The sequence below is a fragment of the Sorex fumeus genome, unplaced genomic scaffold (genome assembly GCF_029834395.1).
Source record: "Sorex fumeus unplaced genomic scaffold, SorFum_2.1 ptg000126l, whole genome shotgun sequence".
NCBI classification, from domain to species: domain Eukaryota; kingdom Metazoa; phylum Chordata; class Mammalia; order Eulipotyphla; family Soricidae; genus Sorex; species Sorex fumeus.
Window position 1 is genome coordinate 42,380 of NW_026606183.1, and position 23,110 is coordinate 65,489.

General features: G+C 60.3%; 1 protein-coding gene across 2 annotated transcripts in view; it reads left to right on the top strand.

Moving 5' to 3' along the window:
• Window positions 1–21,276, top strand: part of GTF2IRD1 (GTF2I repeat domain containing 1) — a 54,579-nt gene extending 33,303 nt beyond the window's left edge. Inside the window, exons 16-27 of one of the 2 annotated variants that reach the window (XM_056137620.1) lie at window positions 293–358; window positions 911–1,094; window positions 1,596–1,645; window positions 1,847–1,903; window positions 2,656–2,739; window positions 5,227–5,410; window positions 5,593–5,621; window positions 11,700–11,777; window positions 14,216–14,408; window positions 18,621–18,658; window positions 19,378–19,511; window positions 21,053–21,276. In XM_056137620.1, coding sequence (XP_055993595.1) covers window positions 293–358; window positions 911–1,094; window positions 1,596–1,645; window positions 1,847–1,903; window positions 2,656–2,739; window positions 5,227–5,410; window positions 5,593–5,621; window positions 11,700–11,777; window positions 14,216–14,408; window positions 18,621–18,658; window positions 19,378–19,511; window positions 21,053–21,121 — 1,166 coding nt within the window. In that variant the 3' untranslated portion in view covers window positions 21,122–21,276. The remainder of the gene's footprint in view (window positions 1–292; window positions 359–910; window positions 1,095–1,595; window positions 1,646–1,846; window positions 1,904–2,655; window positions 2,740–5,226; window positions 5,411–5,592; window positions 5,622–11,699; window positions 11,778–14,215; window positions 14,409–18,620; window positions 18,659–19,377; window positions 19,512–21,052) is intronic. The other variant, XM_056137621.1, reaches the window with a different exon arrangement.
• Window positions 21,277–23,110: the final 1,834 nt, after the last annotated feature.

Consider the following 23,110-nt stretch of genomic DNA (forward strand, 5'->3'; position numbering starts at 1 on the left):
CCGCCCCTCCAGCCTGGCTGGGACCTGAGACCCGGCGTGCACTGCCCCCTAGTGGCGGCCTGTTCAATTGCAGGCTTAGCCCCACCGGTTGGGTACTCCCCTCCCCACACAGAGAACAACGGGATTGGAGATACTTGTCCCGAGGCTGCCTGGCCTCCACCTGGCTCCCCCCGACCCTGGGACTCTGGGACGCATCTGGGAGGTGGTTTCCGACTTCCCCTGCTTCCACCCCCCCCCCCCCTTCCCCCCGGCCCAGTGCCCGGAGGCCAGCGTGCTGCCCTTTGCCTTGCAGACAGCCATGGGGACGTGATCCGGCCTCTGCGGAAGCAGGTGGAGCTGCTGTTTAACACGAGATACGGTGAGGGGCGGGTGTGTGCCGCCAGAGATGAGGAACCCGGGGGGGCGGGTGCACGGAAGGGGGGCCCTCCCCACCTCCAGCTGTTCTGCTGGGGAGACAGGCTGGGCCAGAAGATGCCCTGTCCCCTGGAACTGCCCTGCCACCTCCTGGCTTGTCAGGTGCACACGTGGATGCAGGGGCCTGGGGGGGGAGGGGGAGGCTCCACATCCCGGTGCCACGACCACATTTCACTGAGGAGAAAAGGCCCGACAAGTCGCATGGGTCATGTGCGTAGTCAGCCAGGACAGAGCAGAGGGCCGGTGCAGGCAGCACCGGGGTCACCCTGGGGGTCCCACCAGAACACAGGAAGCAGCACAGGGGCCCCGGGGCGGGGGATGTGCCGTATAGGGAAAGGAGCTGCCACACCAGGGGGCCTGAGGGGTTCTCCCACTCGGCCTACGCGGGGGGATGCGAGTGACCTGGGCTTGGGGGTCGCCTAGCTCAGTGTGGGGGGGCCCCCAGGCGACTGGCATACCTGTCTGCTGGGGGCCGATGCGGGTGCTGTCCCCGCAGCCAAGGCCATGGGCATCTCGGAGCCCGTCAAGGTGCCCTACTCCAAGTTCCTGATGCACCCCGAGGAGCTGTTCGTGGTGGGACTGCCCGAGGGCATCGCCCTGCGCCGGCCCAACTGCTTTGGCATCGCCAAGCTCCGCAAGATCCTGGAGGCCAGTGACAGCATCCGCTTTGTCATCAAGCGGTGAGCGCCATGGGACCAGGGGGTGGGGGGGGGGCGGTGCTGGGGGCATTCTTGTCACCGCACAGGAACTCTGGCGTGCCGGGACCCAGACCCAGGATTCCCGGGTAGAGCTGCATCATCAGAAGTGGCACCGTCTCCTCCTCCTTGGGGTGGGGGGCCGGGAGGCCTGGCTGAGGTGGTCCAGGCCTGAGGGGCCGGGCCTAGCCTCTCCTCCTCCCTCCCACGCTCCCTCCCTGTCCCTTGTCCCCCAGCAGCAAAACTAGACAAACAAAAAAGGGGCAGTGAGGGCTGGCACAGACACACACACACACACACACACACACACACACTTAAACACATTCCCGCACAAATGTATACACACACATACGCACACACACAGAAGTGAGGCCCCAACTGGTATCTTCCCGGAGTCAAATTCCTGCAGGGGTGGGGCAGGATGTGTAGACAAGGTGGGGTGAGGGGCCTGGGGCCCGGGTGACCCCCCACACTTGCTGTTTCCAGGCCCGAGCTGCTGACTGAGGGAGTGAAGGAATCCAGCCTGGACAGCCAAGGTGCCACGGGGGTGTGGGGGTGCCAGGCGGGGGTGCTGGGGGAGGGGTCACCTGGCAGGGGGTGCTGGGTTTGGGGACGCCGGGCAGGGGTGCTGGGGGAGGGGGGCCAGCCCTCCCCTCCCCTGCATCCCCTTCCCCAGGGGTGCCCCTGACCTCCCTGTCCTGGCCGCTGCTCACCCCTGCTTCTGCCCCCGCCCTCAGAGAGGGACCCTGGGGACCCCCTGGCGGACGAGAGCCTGAAGAGACAGGGCTTCCAAGGTAAGGGGCGGCGGGGGCCTGGCTCGGGCCTGGGGGGCCCGGCTGGGGCAGAAGGGTTGGCCCCTGCCTTGGGCTTTGGGGGCCGGGTGGGCTGGTCAGCATTGGGGCACAGAAAGGTCTTCTGGCCTGTGGGGGTAATTCCCCCCACCCCCGTCAGCCCTGTGGCCCTATCTGCTCATCGCCCCACAGAGGCACCAACTTGGGGGTCCCTCTGGGGTCCCCTCGTGTTGAGGGGTATCAGGAGCTGGGCCTCCTCGCTTTCTCCCATTTTGGGCCCTCTGCGGTGAGAAATGCCCCCGGGCAGGCGCTGCAGCAGTCCGGGCCAGGAGGGGCCCCACGCCCAGGCCCTCACCGCCTCCTCGGCACCCGCTCACCCACATGGGGTCCCCCAGGCTGCTGTCGTGGCTGCTCAGCCCCCCGGAACCTGTGGCTCCGTCAAGAGGTCGGCACTGAGGGCTTGAAGGCTAGGCGGGCCCCTCTGAGGGGCTGACGGTCCCAGAGCAGGCTCCTTACGGGTCATGGGTGCCTTTTTTTTTTCCCCTTCGGGTCACACCCGGTGATGCTCAGGGCTGACTCCTGGCTCTGCACTCAGGAAATACTCCTGGCGGTGCTCGGGGGACCCTGTGGGATGCCAGGGATCGAACCCAGGTTGGCCTTGTGCAAGGCCATTGCCCTCCCCCCGGGACCCTCCCTCCAGCCCCCACACCTGCCCCTTCCTGGGCCACCTGGTCCATAACTCCCTCCCTCCACAGAGAACTACGACGCCCGGCTCTCACGCATCGACATCGCCAACACGCTAAGGGAGCAGGTGCAGGACCTGTTCAATAAGAAATACGGTGAGCACAGCCTTCCAGACCCGCCCACCCCCAGCCCACCCCCGTGCGAGCACACACACGGATGCTTCTGCTGGAGCACTTGCGATGAGGCTGCCACAGAGCACAGCCCTGCAGACGGGGTGGCAGAGGAAATAAGCTGGCTGCTCAGTTATGTGGGCGCCACCTCTGAGTGAGGGGCCAGGAGGGGGAGAGCTCACGACCCCTCCGCCCGTAGAGTGGCATGTGCAAAGGTCCTGAGGCCGCTCTGAAGAGCAGGGACCAGGGATAGGCTGCTGATGCGGATAAGGGAGCTGCCAGGGGTTGCAGGGCGGGGAGGATGGCTGGAGTGATGGGTTCCCCAGGGCCCTTTGGAGACTTCCTATGGCGGCAGAGGAGGGTGTATTTGGGGGCCAAGGAGAAGAGGCTGGCCAGGTAAGCAGAAGGCATCTCAGGGAACAAGAGCGAGCTCCTGCTGGCTGCAGCGTGCTTCCCGTTCGGGGTCTTTTCCTACTACTGCAGTGTCACCCACAGGGTGATAGCTGACAGACACCCACTGCTGCCCCTTGGGGTGTTGGGGAGTCAGCCACTGGGAGCCCACCACAGGGCAGCCCCCCACAGCTCAGCACTGTGCTCCCAGGCGTGGAGTAAGGCATGGCTGAGAAAGCGGCCAGCGCGGGGAGGGGGGTGTGTGGTGGGTGGGAGGCGCCCTGGTGACCCAGCCCCGGAGACCATCCCCCCACCTCCGCCCTGCTCCCGGGGGGTCCAGTCCAGCTCAGGGCAGGTTAGCCCAGCTCCCTGGGGTGTCAGGAGCATGCGCAGTGGGGGAGGTAGGTGCAGGGGTGACGTCGCCCACACTGAGACAGGAAACAGCACAGGGAGGCCGTCAGGATCAGCTGTATCCAGACGCCAATAGCTGCCTTTGGGCTCTTCCCCTGGGATCAGTATCAGCCCCGGTGGGCATAGCGGCTTCAGATGGTCCTGAAGACCCCCCTCGCCCTCTAGAAGGAGGGAAGCAGTTCCCTTCTCGGGGGAGGGGACAGTCAGTTCTTCCTCAGGAGTCCCTGCACCGGCTGCTTTCCGTGTGGAGTCCTGGTCGTCCTTCCCTAGGCCCGGGCAGGGGTGTGCCCAGTCACTGGCCTCCCAGGTCACCTGGGAGCTGGGGGTCACAGGGCTCCAGGGACACACGGGCAGTGTGAGGGGAGGGGCGGACCCCGCATGGGGTGTGGTTCAAGATGGGCGCTGGGGCCAGCAAGCCCGGGTTTGAATGGCAGGCCTGGAGCCCGCCCAGGGGGAACCGAGAAAGGACGGTTCATGGCCCAGCAGGGCCGGGGACCGGGAGCACCTGCATCTGGGGAGAGTCTGCCGGGAGAGTTCGGGTATGCCGGGCTGGCCTGAGGGTCATGGCGCATAAGGACAGCGCACGCGAGAACTCAGTCCATCTGTCTGTCTGCTTGGGGGCCACTCCCGGTAGTGCTCGGTGGTCACTCCTGGCTCTGCACTCGGGAATCACCCCTGGGTGCTCGGGGGACCACATGGGTGCCCGTGATCCAACCCCAGTCGGCCATGCCGGGCGGGTGTCCTCCCCACTGTGCTGCCGCTTAGCCCAGCTCTCGTTTTTCCTTTAAAGAAACCGAGGCTGGGGCCAGTGTCACTGAGTCGGGGTGATGCGTTCCCAGAAGTCTGTCCTGCAGATGCTGCCCCAGCAGGCCCAGGAGTGTCCTGGGAGCCGAGCTGGCCGCTGTGGTTGGGAGGGACACAGATCTGCCCAGGATGCAGGCTGGGGGGCTCTGTGCTAGTGTGTATGTGTGTGTGTGTGTGTGTCTGTCTGTCTGTCTGTCTAGCTCTGTGTGTCGTTGAGTGTGTTTCTGTGTGGTCTATGTGTGTCTGTCTGTTTCTCAGTGTGTGTGTCTCTGTGAGTGTGTCTGTTCATCTGTGAGTGTGTCTGTATGTGTATCTAATTGGGTGTGGTCTGTGTGTGTGTGTCTGTGTGTATGTGTCTGTTAGGTCTCTGTGTGTCTCTGTGTATGTGTCTGTGTATGGTCTGTGTATCTGTCTCTGTGTCTCAGTGTCTGTGTGAGTGTGTCTGTGTGTGTCTGTGTATTTATGTTTGTGTGTGTGTCTGTTCATCTCTATGTGACTGTGTCTCTGTGTGCGTGTCTGTGTATGTTTCTGTGTGTGGTCTGTGTGTCTCTCTGTGTCTCTGTATCTGTGTGTGGTCTGTCCGTCTCTGTGTGGGTGTGGTCTGTGTGTGTGTGTGTGTGTGTCTCTGTCTCTGTGTCTGTGTGTACCTCTGGGTGCAAGTGGGGTTCAGACCTGCTCCTCCGTCCAGGCTCCCGAGCCAGCGCCCCCAGCCTGTCCCGAGAGCAGCAGTGGGGTGGCGGGTCCCCCCCCCGCAGCACCCCCACCCCATCTGAGAGCCTCGGGCAGGTCCGCCAAGGGAGAGGCAGCCGTGCTGTGTCCCCCACCCTGCTGCTCACCTGCCGTTCTGCCCTTCCGGTCCACCCGCAGGCGAGGCACTGGGCATTAAGTACCCGGTGCAGGTGCCCTACAAGCGGATCAAGAGCAACCCCGGCTCGGTGCTCATCGAGGGGCTGCCCCCTGGCATCCCCTTCCGGAAACCCTGCACCTTCGGCTCCCAGAACCTCGAGCGGATCCTGGCCGTGGCGGACAAGATCAAGTTCACCGTGACCAGGTAGGTGGCGTGGGGCAGGGCCAGCCGGACGCAGGGCACCCGCCCCAGGTTCCCAGGGCCACCGTGTCCCCCCGCCCCAGCCCACAGCTCCGTCCTGTCCAGATGCAGGTTGTGCTGGGCTGCGCCCGGCCCAACTCCTCCATCCCGCCCCCTAACCCCTCTGTCTCTGCTTCTCTTTCCAGACCTTTCCAGGGACTCATCCCCAAGCCTGGTAAGAGGTGCTGGCTGGGGGGCTGCTGGGGGGCCGCCTCGTGCCGTGGGGGCCCCAGTTTACTGAGTGAAAGGGGACCCTGGGCCAGCGGCCAGCAAGGGAGGGGGGGGTCTCGGGTGTGACCGCAAAAAGAAAAGATAAAAAAAATCTGGCCCAAAGCAGCGCAGCAGGGAGGGCCTTTGCCTTGCACACGGTCGACCCCGGTTCAGTCCCCAGCATCCCCCGCACCCTGGATGGTCCCCCAGGCACTGCCAGGAGGACTTTTGGAGTGCACAGCCAGGAGTAACCCCTGAGTATCGCCGGGTGTGGTCCAAAAAACAAAAGCGCGGTGCTTACAAAACCCCTCTGGTTTGGGGCTGAGGATGCTCGCGGTGCACACGTCCGGCCTGGGCTGGATCCCTGCACCCACAGGAGCGCCAGGAGTGATCTGTGCATGCGCAGCTAGAAGGTCTCTGAGCACCACCAGGTGTGGCCCAACTAGCCCCTAAAAAAAAAAAATCCACAAGATGTCCCCATCTGCTTGGGCACTTGTGTCCAGATCCCCGGTTGTAGTTGAAAAGGCGTCGGGCCCTGCGGGATGGGACTACAGCCCTGGGGGAGAGCCCCGGGGGTCAGGGAGTGGAGGGGACATGGGGACAGCAGGTCCACCACAGAGCAGCCCTGGTCACGACTGTTCTGTCAAATGGTCCCTTGGGCCAGGCCAGGGCAGAGGCACAGCGCCCCGATCCCCAGCACTGCAGTGCCCCCGAGCACTGCCAAGTATGTCCCCCAAACAGTTGGTCAGTCGACTGGCAATGTGCACTGACCAGGCCTCACTAGGTGGCCCCACAGCTATGGAACTCTGACCCCTGGCCCGCCAGCATCAGCCTCACAGGAACAAGTGGGCACAGAGAGGTTCAGGAGCCTGCCTGGAGTCACACAGCATGCGCAAAGAGGGACTTGACTTGGAACCTGGGGTTTGCTCTTCTTCCAGAACCCCAGCGTAACCTTCCCCGCACCACACCCCCCCCCCCCCCCCCCCCCCCCGCCACCTTCCACCGTGGGTGGCTCTCTGCTGCCCCCTTCTGGCCCAGTGCTGCATCTGTCTTCTCCCTCTTGGCCTTGAGACTGTCACATTTCCCCTGGGGACACCGAGTCCCCGCTTCTCCAGCCAGCATTAACTAGCTGAGTGCCAGATCTGTACCAGGCAAGACCCAGGGATACAAACTGGATCAAACTCACATCTCCTTTGGGCTTTCATGCTGGTCGGCAGCAGATAAATCAGAAGCACACTCTCGGGGATCCTGCTGGGGCCTTAAGGGCGAGCACAGCCCGAGAGAGGCCCTGGCACAGGGTGGGAGGACTCGGCGCTAGAGTACTTGCATGTGCTCAGTACCTGCGTAGGTGAGACTGGGGTTCTGGCCATGCACCGTGAGCAGGGAGGCTGGGGGGGCCAGAGAGATGGCACCTGGGGAGGGTGTCTGCCTTGTGCACTGCCAACTGGGGTTGGGCCCCCAGCACCCCCGTTCAGTGCCCTGAACAGCACCAGGAGTGAGCCCTGAGCACTGCTGGGTGTGGCCCTAAAACCAAAAAGGAGGGTGAGGTGTGGGCACGGGGTCCCCACTAAGTGACCTTAGGCACGAGGCGGGCGGTGAGGTGTGGGGTTCTCTGGGGAGAGTGAAAGGTGGGGTGCACTGTGGATGATGACCACAGGTCTGGGGGCAAGGGAGGAGTTGGGGAGGCATGAATGCACAGTCTGGGCCCCGGGCACCAGCCGGGCCCTCTGCCCCTTGGTGCTAGAGGAAGCGGGCTAGGTTTCAGAGAATGGCCCCTGACCCCGGAAGCAGACAGCCCCGGCGGACAGAGGGAGCTGTAGGGGCTGGGTACACCTTTGTGGGTCGTCAGAATGAGGCCAGACCTGTGAGACTCAGGCTAGGGCCGGTCATTCCAGCCTGTCTGGGTACCAGGGCTGGGATTCGCATGGGCTATGGGTGTCATGGCAACCTCACTTTTGCACACGCGTGTGCTCGTGCACACACACCCGCGCATGCAGGACAGGGCAGGTAGCAGGAGAGTCGAGGGAGCCTGAACCCAGAAGTTGGGTGAGAGCAGGAGATTCCGGGAGGGGGAGGGTGGGGCCCCCTCCCGGGCCGGCTCCTGGGGACCCCACGACCTCCAGGGGACCTTGAGGGCCTCTGGAGGCAGGAAGAGGCGGAGGAGGAGGAATTCACACGGACAGAAGCGCTGAGTCAGGAGCTGGTCAAAACCTCAGGGGAGAGGAGAGCTGGCTTTGGGGGCAGCTCCAGCGGGAGCAAGGAAATGCAGAACATTCTAGAACAGTTCTCAAATAGCAGTGGAGTTTTCATTTTCTTTCTTTTTTTTTTTTTTAATAAGTCTGAGAAGATCAGGAGTGAACGGCCTGTCACTTGGGCTGTCTGAGCAGCCCCTTTGCCATAGGGGTGGGCCTGACGGGGAAGGGGGCAGGACCCCCACCCTTTAGAACTGCAGAGTGGAGCCCGAGGAGGGGGGTGGGGGGAGGAGAGGGCACCCACCTTCCTTCCCTCGCCGCCCGCACTGAGTTTCCCAGTTCTGGAACTAGCTGGCTCCGGGCCCTGGGCCCCAGCTCCCTTGGGGGCTCCCGGGAACGTAGCTGCCCTCTTCCCATGTCCGCGTGGACCTCGCCTTGCCTCCTGCAGGAGAGTGGCCAGGCGTGGGGTCCTGGAGGGCTGGGAAGCCCCTGGCCAAAGGAGCCCCTGTGCCCCCGCACCAAGCCCTCAGCCCTAGGTGGGCTCCAGCTTCGGGTAGTGAGTGCCCCTCCCCCCCACACACACACACACGTGCGCCCGCAAGTGTGTTGTTGCATGACCCTTGCACAAGAGAACTGACCCCTGACCGGCCCGGCGGGGGTCTCTGCCTTCTGGGGGCGGCCCTTTGTCAGCGGGAGCAATAGGAAGTGGGGGTGGGGGTGCAGAGCCGGTCTGCCACCTGCCACCAGTGAACTGACTGGGCCCCAGGGCACTGGGAAGCCCGCCAGGACCCCCCACCCACACCCAGCGCCCCTCCCCCACCAGCTCTCCCGCACTTGAGCTCAAAATAAAACCTTCCCTGGCGTTGCTAAAGATATCTGCCTTCCCGCCAGCCACACGCTTCTCCACTTAATTATCTCTGCACAGCTTCCTGGGAATGGGGCTCCTGCCGCCCCCCCCACCCTCCCTGCGGCTGCCAGGGCGGGGCTGGGCCCCCAGCTTGGCCCGCTGCCGCCTTTCTTCCCGACCAGAAGACTCTGGGGGCACCGGGAGACGAGACAAGGGAGGGGCCCCCTCCTTTTCCTGCCCAGAGCTGCCCCCCCCCACGGCCCCCGGCTGGCCCTGCTGGCCTGGCCCTGCCTGGCAGGGATGGCCCCATGCCCCGCCTTGATACTACACAGGCGTTAGATGGGGCCCCCCCAGGCCCCGGGAGGGGAGTGGAGGGGGGAACTTCAGGTGGTTCTGCAACATCTCAGAAAGCTTTCCTGGGTCTGGAGCGATAGCACAGCAGGTAGGGCGTTTGCCTTGCACGCGGCCGACCCGGGTTCGATTCCCAGCTTCCCATATGGTCGCCTGAGCACTGCCAGGAGTAATTCCTGAGTGCAGAGCCAGGAGTAATCCCTGAGCATCTCCAGGTGTCACCCAAAAAGAAAGAAAAAAAAAAGAAAGAAAGCTTTCCCTGACTCATTTCTCCAGCGGGGGCCCTCCAGGCCTTCATCTGGAGGGATCAGGAAGGGGTCACAGGACACTGCCCCCAGACCCTTTGGGCCCACGTAGGTGTGGTTTCCAGCTGGGGCTGAGCAGGTGGTGGGGTTTAGGGTCCCTTCAGGCCTTGAGGAGGGCTGTTCCCCCCCCCCCATGCATGGGGAAAGAGTGGGGGTGGCTCAGAAGGTGGGCAGGACTTGGCATGTGAGGGCCTGGCTTCTGTCCCTGGGGACCACCTCCCGTGGCCTGTGCTCCCCCACCATGAAACAGAAAAGTTAGATGTGAGTGTGGGCTGGAGAGATAGCACAGCAGTAGGGCGTTTGCCTTGCACGCAGCCAACACGGCTGACCCAAGTTCGATTCCTCCGCCCCTCTCGGAGAGCCTGGCAAGCTACCGAGAGTATCTCGCCCGCACAGCAAAGCCTGGCAGGCTCCCCATGACGCATTCGATATGCCAAACACAGTAATAAGTCTCACAATGTTACTGGGCCCACTCGAGCAAAATGATGAACAATGGGAGGGCAGTGACATATGTGAGTGTGGGCACCCCAGGGAGCGGAGGGGAGGACCCACTGCCTTAGGGGGGGCTGCAGCAGGGGGTCATGGAGCCCTGAGCACAGGTTTACATGTCAGAGACACAGATTTGATGCCCAGGGCCATGTGGCCCTCTCAACACCTGGTATGGGCCAAAACTTGAAAGAAAAGAAGATGGGGCCCCGAGTGATTTCAGAACCCGCGCCAGTGGCCTGCTCTCTGGACACGTTGCCCCTGGGGAGTGTGTGTCCTGGCCCCTCGGAGTAATCAAGGCTCAGACTCATCCCTATGCATCAGCCGGCCGCGGCAGGCTCCCACAAGTCCCGCCCAAGCTGTGTGAGGGCACGGGGCACACCCCCACTTCCAGACACAGCTGCTCGCACAGGTACGGCAAGAGTGCGACCTCACGGGTGCACACACACACACACACACACACACACACACACACACACACACACTCGCCTGCACACACCTGAGCCATCACTGGCTGTGCCAGATGCAGAACTTCCGGAGTGTTTGTGGGTCGGTGGGCAGCCTGGGTGCGGGGAGGCTCCACGAGTCCCCGGCATAGGTCTGCAGAGTCGGGGTGCAGGACAGTAAAGGTGGGGGCGGCGTTCCTGGTCATGCTGGGTGATCACTGCCCACTGCCTCTCCCACCGCACCCAGGCACATGCACGCACGGGACGGGGTCAGACCGTTTGTCCTCTGGAGCCTGCCCCCGACCCTCTTCCTTCATAAGCCCCATCGCTGAGGCCTGACCCTGCACCCTGTTTGGGCATCTCCCCTCAGTGCCCGCGACCCCCCACTCCACTCGCGCACCCAGCACATGGGCTGCATTTGACTTCTAGGACGGGAGTTAGTGTTTTGTTTGTTGGGCCACACCCAGTGGCTCAGGGCACACTCCTGGTTCTGTGCTCAGGGATCACTCCTGGTGGGTCCTTGGGATCCTATGGGACGCCGGGGATCAAACCCAGGTCGGCCACTCATGCAGGGCAAATGCCCTCCCCACCCACCGTACTGTCGCTCCTGCCCCAGAAGTTGTCTTTTTTTTTTTTTTTTTTTTTTTTGCTTTTTGGGTCACACCCAGCGATGTTCAGGGGTTACTCCTAATTCTGCACTCAGGAATTTCTCCTGGTGATGCTCAGGGGGACCATATGGGATGCTGGAATTGAACCCAGGTTGACCGTGTACAAGGCAAATGTCCTACCTGCTGTACTATCACTCCAGCCCAGAAGTTGCATTTTTTTTTTAAAGTTTGGGATGATCTGGTGAAAGGGCCCTGCCCTCAGGCCCCCCCAAATTGGCCCAGGCAGAGGTACGTGCCCTGAATACTGCTCTGGGTATGTCCTTGTAGGCATTTCTGCTCGTACTTCCGAGTGGGGGCAGCGACAAGGCAGCCCCAGGGCCGTGAGTCTCAGGGGCTCTGCCTGGCCTGGCCGTGAAACGGGGGAACCGGGAGGGAGGGAGGGATTGATGGACGGACAGACAGGAGGTGAATGGACGCACTCGTGGGTAGACAGTGAGTGGGTGGACAGACAAGTAGCCACGCCGTGAGCGGATAGGCAGGTGGGTAGGCAGATAAATGAACGGAGGCAGTGGTAAGAGAATGAACAGTTGGACAGGTAGCTAAATGGTCAGTAGGTGGACAGATAACGAAACAGAAGGTAAGTGGGAGCAATAGTGAGTGGACATGTGGATGGGACAGGTGGACATCCAGATACCCACGGCCAGATGCAGGCTCTGGGGGGTGGGGAGGGACGGGGGCAGCCGCGGGGAGCGGGGACGGTCCAGACTGGGCTGGTGCCACCCTCACGGTCAGCTGTCTTGCCCCGCAGATGAAGACGACGCCAACAGGCTGGGGGAGAAGGTGATTCTCCGAGAGCAGGTGAAGGAGCTCTTCAACGAGAAATACGGTCAGTGCTCGGCGCCCAGCCAGTCAGGGCCTGGTGGCAATGCCCAGGACCCCCGATGGGAGGCCAGCCCCCCCGTTGGGGTGTGTGCAGATGGGGGCAGGTGCAGGGCAGGGAGCCGGGCTGGCACAGAAGGTGACCAAGGTGCCAGGCAGACCCTGGACAGGACCATCGTGATGCAGTCACAGCTGACACGTGTCCTATGCCAGCCTCGGGTCTTGTGACTTGTATTGGTACCGGGGAGGGGTTTCAGGTTTTGGGGGGCAGGGGGACGTACCTCCCCTGCACTGTGAAGGGACCAGCCCAGCTGTGAGGGACACCAGGGAACCGGGCAGTGCCAGGGAGGGGACTCGGGCCTAGTGCGTACCAGACACGCAGTCCAGCCGTTTGAGCCATTGCCCCAGACCGGAGTTGGGTAGGTTTGTGCTGTAGTAAAGAAGATGGTGGATAGATGGATGGCTGGGTGGCTGGGGGGGGTGGGGAGAGGGTGGGTGGATGGATGGATGGATGGATGGATGGGTGGATAATGGATATGATTAAGTAAGTGAGTGGTGGGTGATGGGTGGTAGATGAAATGGGTAGCGGGTGGATGGATAATAGGTGGTGGACGAATGAATGAATGGTGCTGGGTGGATCTGGATGAATGAATGAATGGTGAACAAGTGATGGATGTGATGGATGGATGGGAAATGAACAGATAGCCGGTGGATGGAGGAGAGGAATAGAGCATAGACAGGAAGCACTCAGAGAGTGATAAAGGGAGATAGAGCACACGTCTCACGGCACCGAGCCCTGGGTTTGATCCCCAGCACCACACACACATATACACACACATGCACATATACACATACACATATACCCACACATAAACACACAAACACATACACATAAGCACGCACATACACATAAACACACACATGCATACACATACTCACATATACACATACATACTACATACACATATCCACATACTACATACACTTATCCACATAGACACATGCACATACACGCATATACACATATACACATACACATAAATACGTACACATACATACTCATATACATACTCAGATACACACACACATAGTCACACACACATACACACACATACTCACATGCTCAGATACACACATTCCCACATAAACACACACATACGCATATACACACACACAAACATACTCACTCATATACATATACACATACACATATACACACGTACTCACACATATACACATACACATCCTCACATACACACACACGCACACAGTGTTGCCAGCAGGATGGGGCATCTGAACAGGGAAACCCCTCCGAAGAGGAACATTCCAGCTGAGACTAGAAGGTCAGGAGGGGACAGAAGTGAGAGGAGCCCCTCGTCAGGGGGACGCATGGTGGGAGCGGAGGACAGGCCGCGACTTGACTTGAAGGGGCTTTTTGGCAGTCGCAGGAAGGGACCCAGCTGGACTTTGTGGTGTGTCTTTTCCACTTTTTAGTTCTGGGGTCAGTTGAAGCTACCCAGAAACTGAGCGGCTGGTGTGACAGCCCAGCAGGCAGGCGCTTGCCTTGCGCGTGGCTGACCTGGGGGCTCAGTCTCCAGCACCCCGTGGGGGCCCCCAAGCTCACCGCCAGTGGTCCCTGAACCCAGAACCAGGAGTAAGCCCTGAGCGTCGCCGGCTGTGGCCCGAAAACACACCAGAAAGCGGAGAGAGTGGCGGAATGACCCCCTCTGCGTGTGGCCCCCCGACGTGACCCGTCAGAGACCCGGCTTCTGAGGCCAGGGTCCTTCTGCCGTCTCCCTCCGTCCCCACCCCACCTGGCATCCCTGCCCCTAGGAACAGAGCAGAGCCAGGGGGTGGTGGCTAGGGCCGGAACATCTGCCTCTTCACGTAGCCCAAACCCCAGGCGCACCCCAAACTCCGCCAGGGGGACCCTGTTGGCCCTCAGTGCCAGAGACCCAAGCGTCGAAACACCCAGCCCCACACGCTTCCCAGGAACCCCCAAATAAATGCCTGAGGTCAACCCGAGATGTCCCCTCACCCTTCCTGCTCTGGGGAAGGACCATACGTCCAGAATGGGCACAGGCGTGCAAGGCTGCATTTGCTTGCCACCCCAGGTACCCCAACTGTATGCGGGGGGGCAATCCAGCAGTTCTCAGGGGACCAGGCCTGCGGGGCCTCGGACCCAGGCACGCTCTGCTGCCGAGCTGCGTCCTAGCCTGTATCAGGTTTCTCATCCCATTTTGGTCCCCAACCGTGCGTGTGGCTTGGGGCCACACCCGGCAGTGCTCAGTGCTGCTCCGGGCCCGGTGCTCAGTGCTGGGTACAAGCCCGAGCTCCCCCCGGGGCACCCTTGTCCTGGCCAGGGCTGACCTCAACAGCCGAGAGCTCCGGCCCCGAGCCCCGTCCTCCTCACGCCTGCCCTTCACCCTGACCTCTGTCCCTCAGGTGAGGCCCTGGGCCTGAACCGGCCCGTGCTGGTCCCCTACAAACTCATCCGGGACAGCCCCGACGCCGTGGAGGTCACGGGCCTGCCTGACGACATCCCCTTCCGGAACCCCAACACGTACGACATCCACCGGCTGGAGAAGATCCTGAAGGCCCGGGAGCACGTGCGGATGGTCGTCGTCAACCAGCTCCAGTGAGGACGGGGTTACTCGCGGGGTCAGAGTGCCACCCCCTGTCACACACGGTGCCTCAGTGTCACCCACTGTCACAGTGTCACCCAGTATTATGCATGGTCACACACTGCGTCTCATGCACACAGGCATGGTGTCACACTGGCACACGGTGTCCCGTGTGCACAGTGTCAGGTACAGCAGAGTGTCACATACAGTGTCACAGTATGTACACAAAGCCACTTGCACCCCCACACCTGGCCACACCCGTAGGGGTGGGTGACCCGGCAGTCCTGTGTGAGGAGGCTACCCTGGGGGCGGGGTTGGGAGGGGCTGGACAGACCCCACCTGTGGTTCTCAGGGCCTCCATGGAGCCTTTCATGGCCCCGCTGTGCTGGGTGGGGCAGAGGTCTGACCCCCACCTGGGCCCCCTCATCCCTTGTCACCGGACACCAGCACATTTGGGGGAATTTGTAGTACTTGTGACCCGACTGCCAGCTCCGTCTTCCTTCACTATGTGTGTGGTGGCGGGGGAGGCTGGGGCCCACCCAGCAGTTCCTAGGGGACTGTGTGGCTCGAGGGATCAGACCAGGGCCCCTCCTGCAGACGCTGTGCTCCAGCTCTCTGGCCAGCTCCCGGATTGTTTTGTTTTGGGGCTACACCCAGTGTTGCTAGGAATTACTCCTGGCTCTGTGCTTAGAGGAGGTCTGAGGGGGGTCACTCCTGGCAAGCACCCGTCCAGGGATCAAACCCAGATCTGCTGCATGCAAGGCAAACACCTGTTTATTTTAATACATTCAACTTTACCTTGGGCTGGAGCGATAGCACAGTGTGTAGGGTGTTTGTCTTGTACGCAGCCGACATGGCCGACCCGAGTTCGATTCCTCCGCCCCTCTCGGAGAGCCCGGCAAGCTACCGAGAGTATCTCGCCTGCGTGGCAAAGCCTGGTAAGCTCCCGTGACGTATTCGATATGGCAAACACAGTAACAAGTTTCACAATGTTACTGGGCCCGCTCGAGCAAATCAATGAACGGGAGGACAGTGACAGTGACAACTTTACCTGGCCACACCATAAATCTTTTCCTGTTTCATTTTTATTATTTATGGGAGCTCCAGCTTTACGGAGGGGCCCGGAAGCCCTTGCCAGCACTTCTCAGCCCACCAGACACCTTAGTCCTTGGGCCCAGCAGGGCCGCCCTGGCTGTGCTCATGGGACCAGGTCGTGCTGGGGCCTGAGCTGGGGTAGGTGCCTCTGACCCCTCTTCCTGGTCCCTCTTGATCCTATTGAAAGTATCGGGGGGGTGACCAGAAAGATAGCACAGTGGGTAGTGCATCTGCCTCGCACATGGCCCACCGGGTCCATCCCTGAGCCCCACTGGGTATGACCCAAATACACCGAATAACAATAATACAGCTAAAAATAAATACAATGCGGAGGAAATAGCGGAACTCCCACATTCCCCTCCGGCGGCGATCTCCGCCGTCAGCCACCACAGCCTCGGCTCTAGTTCTAAATACAGTAGCTTGATTATTGTCAGGATACTCCATGCCTCCACCCCGGTCTCATCTAAGTCTGTCCCCTCCACCATCCACCCCCAAGACCTCCCCCATAGCCAGGCCGAGCGCTCCCTGCCCCCCCTCCACTCTTCCAGGATTTAAAAACAATCCACATGGGGCTGGAGCGATAGCACAGCGGGTAGGGCGTTTGCCTTGCAAGCAGCCGACCCGGGTTCGATTCCCAGCATCCCATATGGTCCCCTGAGCACCGCCAGGAGTGATTCCTGAGTACAGAGCCAGGAGTAACCCCTGTTCATCGCCGGGTGTGACCCAACAAGAAAATAAGTTAAAAAGATCCACATGGCACGCAGGGGAAGTGCGAAAAATACTCTGGGCAGAAAAGATATCCCATTCCCCCCCCAAAGAGATACCCCATCACTCTGCTGGTCACCCGGGGGGAGCGCTGTACCCCCCCCAGCCCCAAATATCCTCTCATATACACTCATACAGACACACAAACACAGACATACTCACATACAGACACACTCACATACATGCACAGACACATACATACAGACATACATGTACAAACACACAGTGTGAGTATACACACGCATACTCAGGCATACACATATACACGCAGAGACACGCATCCACTCACACACACCAGGCCTGTTTTTTTTTTTTTCCAACCCCACACGCGGTGTAGAAAGTTAATGTGACAGTTGCTCACGTTCCACTGTTTTTAAAGGGTCTTGAACCCAGAGCAGAGCTCCTCCCTCTCCTCTCTCATTTTCTGCCCCCCCCGGAAAATGCAGGAGGCCGTCAGAATAGGCCCCGCTCCCACAGTCTGTTTCCCCAAGGGAAGCCCCAGAGACGGGAACTTTCCACCTTCTCGCCACATGCTTTTATTATTTATCTTTTTCTTTCTTTTTTTTTTTTGCTTTTGCTTTTTGGGTCACACCCAGTGATGCTCAGGGGTCACTCCTGGCTCTGCACTCAGGAATCACTCCTGGCAGTGCTTGCGGGACCATAGGGGATGCCGGGGATCGAACCCTACCCGCTGTGCTATCACTCCGGCCCCCTGCCCCTGCTTTTAGATCAGCATTTTTAGAAGACACAGCTGAGAGGTTGGAGCACTGGTCTGATTGCCCCCACCTCCCGAGCCCTGTGCCCCAACTATTTTATTTTATTTTTACAAAGTTGTTCACAGTAACTTATTGCATTCGATATTCTAGCACTGATCCCACAACCATTAGCACCACCATATTTTGAAATTTTGCACCCTGACCCCCAAAACCTGCCCCAAGGCTGTCACTGTCACTGCCCTCCCGTTGTTCATCGATTTGCTCGAGTGGGCCCAGTAACATTGTGAGACTTGTTACTGTGTTTGGCATATCGAATCCATCACGGGTAGCTTGCCAGGCTTTGCCGTGCAGGCGAGATACTCTCGGTAGCTTTCCAGGCTCTCCGAGAGGGGCGGAGGAATCGAACTCGCAGGGTCTAATATTTTATTTTGTATTGCTTGTTATTAATAATTCACTAAAAATAATCCCAGGGGCTGGAGAGATAGTACAGCAGGTGGGTCGTCTGCCTTGTATGCGGCTGACCCAGGTTCGATTCCCAGCATCCCATATGGTCCCCCAGCACCGCCACGAGTAATTCCTGAGCATCACTGGGTGTGACCCCAAAACAAAGAAACTTATATAAATGTGTGTATATATATATATATATAAAATTTTATTTATGTGTATATTTTTAAGCGAGATTTGGTTACCTTCTACCTGACACCCCATCAGGTGTGGTGTGCTACTCTTGGTACATCAATGCCCGCCCTAACTTCTAAAATGTGTTTTGATTTGTTTTGGGGTGATACCCGGTAGTGCTCAGGGCTGACTCCTGGCTCTGCACTCAGGGGTTGCTCCTAGCGGACTCGGGGGACCGTATGGGGTGCCAGGGCTCGAACCCGAGTCGGCCGCGTGCAAGGCCAGCACCCTTCTCTCTGTGCTGCTGCTGGGCCCACTGCCCCCACTTCAGCCACAATGGCCCTGGACGGACGCACCTGGAGTCCCTGTCACCCTTTGTGGGGGCCACTTCATGCCACAGGGAGTGTGACCGACAAAACAGAGTATCTGAGTTGGATGCAAACCCAACCTGGCCTGCACATGCCAGGGTTGTTTTTTTTTTTTTTTTATTAGTGAGACACCATGAGGTACAGTTGTAGACTTACACATTTTTGTGCTTGGGTTTCAGTTATACAGTGATCAAGTACCCATCCCTCCACCAGTGCCCATTCTCCACCCCCACCAATCCCAGCATCCCTCCCACTCCCCTCATCCCCACATCCCACCCTGCCTCTGTGGCAGGGCATTCCCTTTTGTTCTCTCTCTCTCTTATTGGGTGTTGTGGTTTGCAAAAGAGGCAGTGGGTGGCAATCATGTTCGGTCTATAGTCTACTCTCAGCATGCATCTCCCGTCCTGGGAGGATCCTCTCAACGCCAGGGTCGGTTTCTGGCCCCTGGGCTGGGGCAGCGCCTTTGCTCCCTGGAGCATGAACCCCGGAGGTCCGTGCCGGGCTGGCGGGGCTGCTGCAGGCATTCACCGAGGCTGGTGATGCCCATTGTCTTCACCTGGGTCTGACCTGGCTGATGGTCAATGATTGCTGTCCCCTGCCTCCAGGCGTCGCTGCCCCTCTTGGAGCCTCGGTTGCTAACGGTCCTCGATGCTTTCCTTTCCAGGCCCTTTGCAGAAATCTGCAGCGATGCCAAGGTACCAGGTGGGTCTCTCCTTCCCGGGACCTGGAGTCCACAGGCAGATCGGGTTCGGGTGGCTGGGGCAGTCCCCCCTGCCCCCAGGGCCTCCCTGGGGCAGCGCCCAGAGCCCCATTTGCAGACCCAGAGTCCCCAGAGGCCTGTGGGCCGGTCGGGGACGTCAGGAAGGTCCCGGGGCTCTGGCTGGCGCTCGGGGTGAGGGGTAGCATGGGGCGAACTGGATTTCTGAGTATGTCCTGAGGGGCAGGCCCCCCGACACCCCTGCAGGTTTAAACTGACAGAGAGAGGGGCTGGAGCAATAGCACAGCGGGGAGGGTGTTTGCCTTGCACGTGGCTGACCCGGGTTCGATTCCCAGCATCCCATATGCTCCCCCCGAACACCTCCAGGAGTAATTTCTGAGTGCAGAACCAGGAGTAACCCCTGAGCATCGCTGGGTGTGACCCAAAAAGAAAGAAAAAAACTGAAATAGAGAATGTTCCCGAAGGCCCACTGTGTGGGTCTCCCAAGGGGGACCCTAGGGAGGCTGAGGGTCCCCTGGGCTGTGCTGAGCCCACTCGGCAGGACTTTGGCGGGGAGCAGCCGGGGGCCTGGGGCTAAGGGAGGCAGATGCCTGACTGCGCACCCATAGGCCAAGGGGGGTGTTTTCTGCACCCCCCAACAAGCAAAGGCTGACTTGGGGCCCGGGGGGTGCGGGCGGGGCCTCAGGTGCCTCTTCCTCCCCAGCCAAAGACAGCAGCGTCCCCAAACGCAAGCGGAAGCGGGCCTCCGAAGGGAACTCCGTCTCCTCCTCCTCCTCGTCCTCATCCTCATCCTCCAACCCAGAGTCCGTGGCCTCCGCCAACCAGCTCTCACTTGTGGTAATGCTGCCGCCGTGGGACCCTCCCCCACGGCCCGAGCCCCTCGCGTGCCCCTCGTGGCCGTTCCCTTGGGGGCTTGATTTTGGGGTAATGGGACACGCAGGGCTTGCAGATACACCCCGCCTGGCCCACCCGGGGTCATGGGCAAGAAGTCACGACCCCATGCAGCCAAGGGCCCAGCGAGGCCCCGGAAAGGGGAGACCCACTCTGCCCTGGGCTGTCCCAGAGCTGATGGGCACCAGGCCCCTGACAGCCCCCAGAGGCGTGTGAGTGATCTGCAGTGTAGACGGATGACTCTGAGACCAGTGCAGATGGGACTCCGAGGCCTACTGGGGTGGAGAAGCCACCTGGAAAGCTCTACTCCTTGGCCCCTTGGGCTGGGCTGCCTCCTCCAGGAAGGCCACCTCCCTCAGACACACCTGAGTGTTCTCTGCCTTCTACTTGCTTTGAGGCGGGGGGGTTGTGAGATGCCGAAAAGGCTCGGCACAGACTCTACGTGCAGGACCCCCAGGTTCAATTCCCGGCACTGCCAGCCCCCCTCAGCACTGCCTTGGGGCTGTGCCCTCCTCCCCACAACCTGCCCAAATCCTAGTTTGAAATTCCAAGTCTGATGGGGGAGGTCACTGGGACACGCTGGAGAAGGATTTTAGGAGACCTGAGGTATTTTTCGGTGCAAGAACACAGGAGGCTTGGCACATGTGAGGCCCTGGGTTCGACCCCCAGCACTGCAAAAAATCAAACAAAAAAAAAACACTGAATGGAGGGTTTTTCGGGGGGCCTGCACCTGTTGCCTAGAGCCAAGTTCCGCCGCCTCGACAGGCAGTTCCATGCGCCAGGGCGTGGGAGGGACTGAGGTGTCGGGGGTCACTCTCGGGGCCCCTGTGGGCTAGGCAGGGGCACCCACCGTTTTATATTTCCCAAGCCCCATTTTCAGGTTTCCTTATCTTTTTTTTTCTTTTTGGCATGGTTTGGGGGCCGTTCCTGATGATGCTCAGGGCTGACTCCTGGCTCTGTGCTCAGGGATCACTCCTGGCGGGGCTCAGGGGGAACCTGTAGGATGCTGGGAGTCGAACCCGGATCAACCGTATGCAAGGCAAGCCCCCTCTCCGCTGGACTATTGGCTCTGGGCCCCCTCCTTTGAACATGTCTTTATTTCTGAGGGGCCGGAGCGAAAGCGCAGTGGCGAGGGTGCTTGCCCTGCACACAATCCCCAGCGTGTCCCCTACGGTCCCCCGAGCACCGCCAGGAGTAATTCCGGAGTGCAGAGCCAGGAATAACCCCTGAGCGTCGTCAGGTGTGACCCAAAAACCAAACAAAACTTTGAGCCCAATGGGGGTTCTTTGGAGAAGGAGGCCAAGTTTGAGGGGCAGCCACAGGTGAGAAGGGTCCGATCCGGGCCCCAGTGCGCTGTGTGTCCTTGAAGCAGTCACCGTCCCTCTCTGGGCCTTCCCAGCAGCCCCTGGGGAAGCAGAGCTGGGTGTCGCAGTGTCCTTCCCTGGCCCCTGGCCCCCTAACCGACTGTCTGTCCCCCGTCTCTCTAGCAGTGGCCCATGTACATGGTGGACTGTGCTGGCCTCCACGTGCAGCTGCCGGGGACCCTGAAGTACTGACCGTCAGCCACATCACGACCTCACCCAGAAAGACTAAAGGAAATGTAATTTATGTACAAAGTGTATATGCGGATATGTATCGATGCCTTTTAGTTTTTCCAATGATTTTTACACTATATTCCTGCCACCAAGGCCTTTTTAAATAAGTAAAAAAAAAAAAAGAGAGAGAAAAAAATCCGCCTCGACTCTGCTCTGTGGCGTTGGGGTCCCAGGACCCGTGCGGCAGCCCAGGGGCCTTGACAGAGTAGACGCAACGACGGCCACCCCGTCAGGCCTGCTCGTGTCCCCCAGCGGTATGTCACCGCTGGGCTCAGAGAGACCCCTGGGACCCAGCACCATCAGGAGTGGCCCCCAGGCACCAAGTCTGGGTTTAGCTCCTGCGCATTGCTGGGTGTCGGGCCCAGGTGGGCGCAGAAAGGCCAGTTACAGGAGGGGCGTCGCCCGCAGCCCCCCCTCCAAGTGCTTTGGGAATGGGGCCAGCCCGACGGCAAAGGTGCCCCAGAAGCACCTCAAGGCGCAGTTCACTCCCAGGGACAAGTGGGAGCTCGATGTGGGGGAGAGGGCGGGGGCTCGGGCCTTACAGAGCTCCCTGGGGTGCTGGGGACGGGGCGGACCGGCGTCCAGGCAGTGGACCCTCTCATTTGGAAGTTCTGCTGGACAGGGGCAGCTGTGAGTCACGAGGGCGAGAGCTTGGAGAGCCCTGGGGCAGGGGAGCATCTGCCTTGGGCCGCCGGCGGGCAGAGGGGGAGCCCAGGGCTCAGGACGTGGACTCTGGTGGGCCCAATGCAGAGCCAGAGTAGGCGCCAGTGCCAGCCCTGCGGGGCTGCGGGGCCAGTCAGAACAGCCGATGCTGCTTCCTGGAAAGCCAAAGAAGCCAGAGGCCACAGGTGGAACCCCCATCCACTGTCCCCTCACGCAGCCACCCGCACACTGCCCCCTCTCTGCAGTCCCACCTAGGGTCTGCCCCGGGCTCTGTCTCTTCTGATCGCAGCGGGGCCCTCTGCACTTTCACGGCCCTTAAGGCAGGAGCTGCTCAGGAAATCAGTGAGGGTCAGCTGCAGCCGGCCCCCATCTGTACCTGTCCAGTGTCTCCAGCCCTGGGCACTGGGCACAACCTGCCCCCTGCGGCCCTCATTCTGCCCCACGACCACACCGGGCAGTAGCTGGGGGGGCCACCTGGGAATTGTCCTCTCGGGCCTTGAGCCCATGTGGCTCTCCAGGTCACCCCCCTACGCCCCACTTCTGGAAAGGGGGTGGCCGTGGGGGGGCAGTGGGGCGTGTGGGCTCAATGGGCCACTCTGCGCCTCTGTGAGCCTCACGGTCCCCGTGTAATGAGGGGGCTGGCGTGGCAGAGCCTCACGCCCACGCCCACCCCACCAAAGCCCCCAGTCAGGGTCAGCGTGTCTCCCGCCCAGGGGGTCACAGGGCTGGGCATCTGTGTCCCCGTCGTCTGCCCGTGGCGGCTGTGTGGTCTCGGCGAGGCGCCCAGATGCTGCCGGTGCAAACCTCTCCCACGTCTCTGCGCACTGTACTTTTTAAAAGTGGTTTGATTCTAAGCACTCATTCTTTAATTAAACTTCATTTAGCTGCCATCTGTCTGGGTTCAAAACGGCTTCGTGTTTTGCAACTCGAAATGAGAATTGTTGTTGCATTTGTAAATACATTCGCCCCCACCACCACCACCACCACCACCACCAAACCCCCTCCAAAAAAAAAAATCACAAAACACTTTCAAAAGTAATAAATGAGGAGTGTTCGGCGCTGCATCTTAAACATCTAATTGCTGGGGAATGTATTCTGCTGGGTACATAATCATTTTATATACAAATCTTTGTATAAAAAATCTGGTATCAATGAAAAGATCAAGATTATAGAAGATGCCGGAATTATATCTGTCTGAAAACAGTAATCAAGCAATAATCAGCACGGAACAAAGCTGGGAGGGGAGGAGGGACGGGAGGGGAGGGGGGCGGACCAGGCACAGCCGCA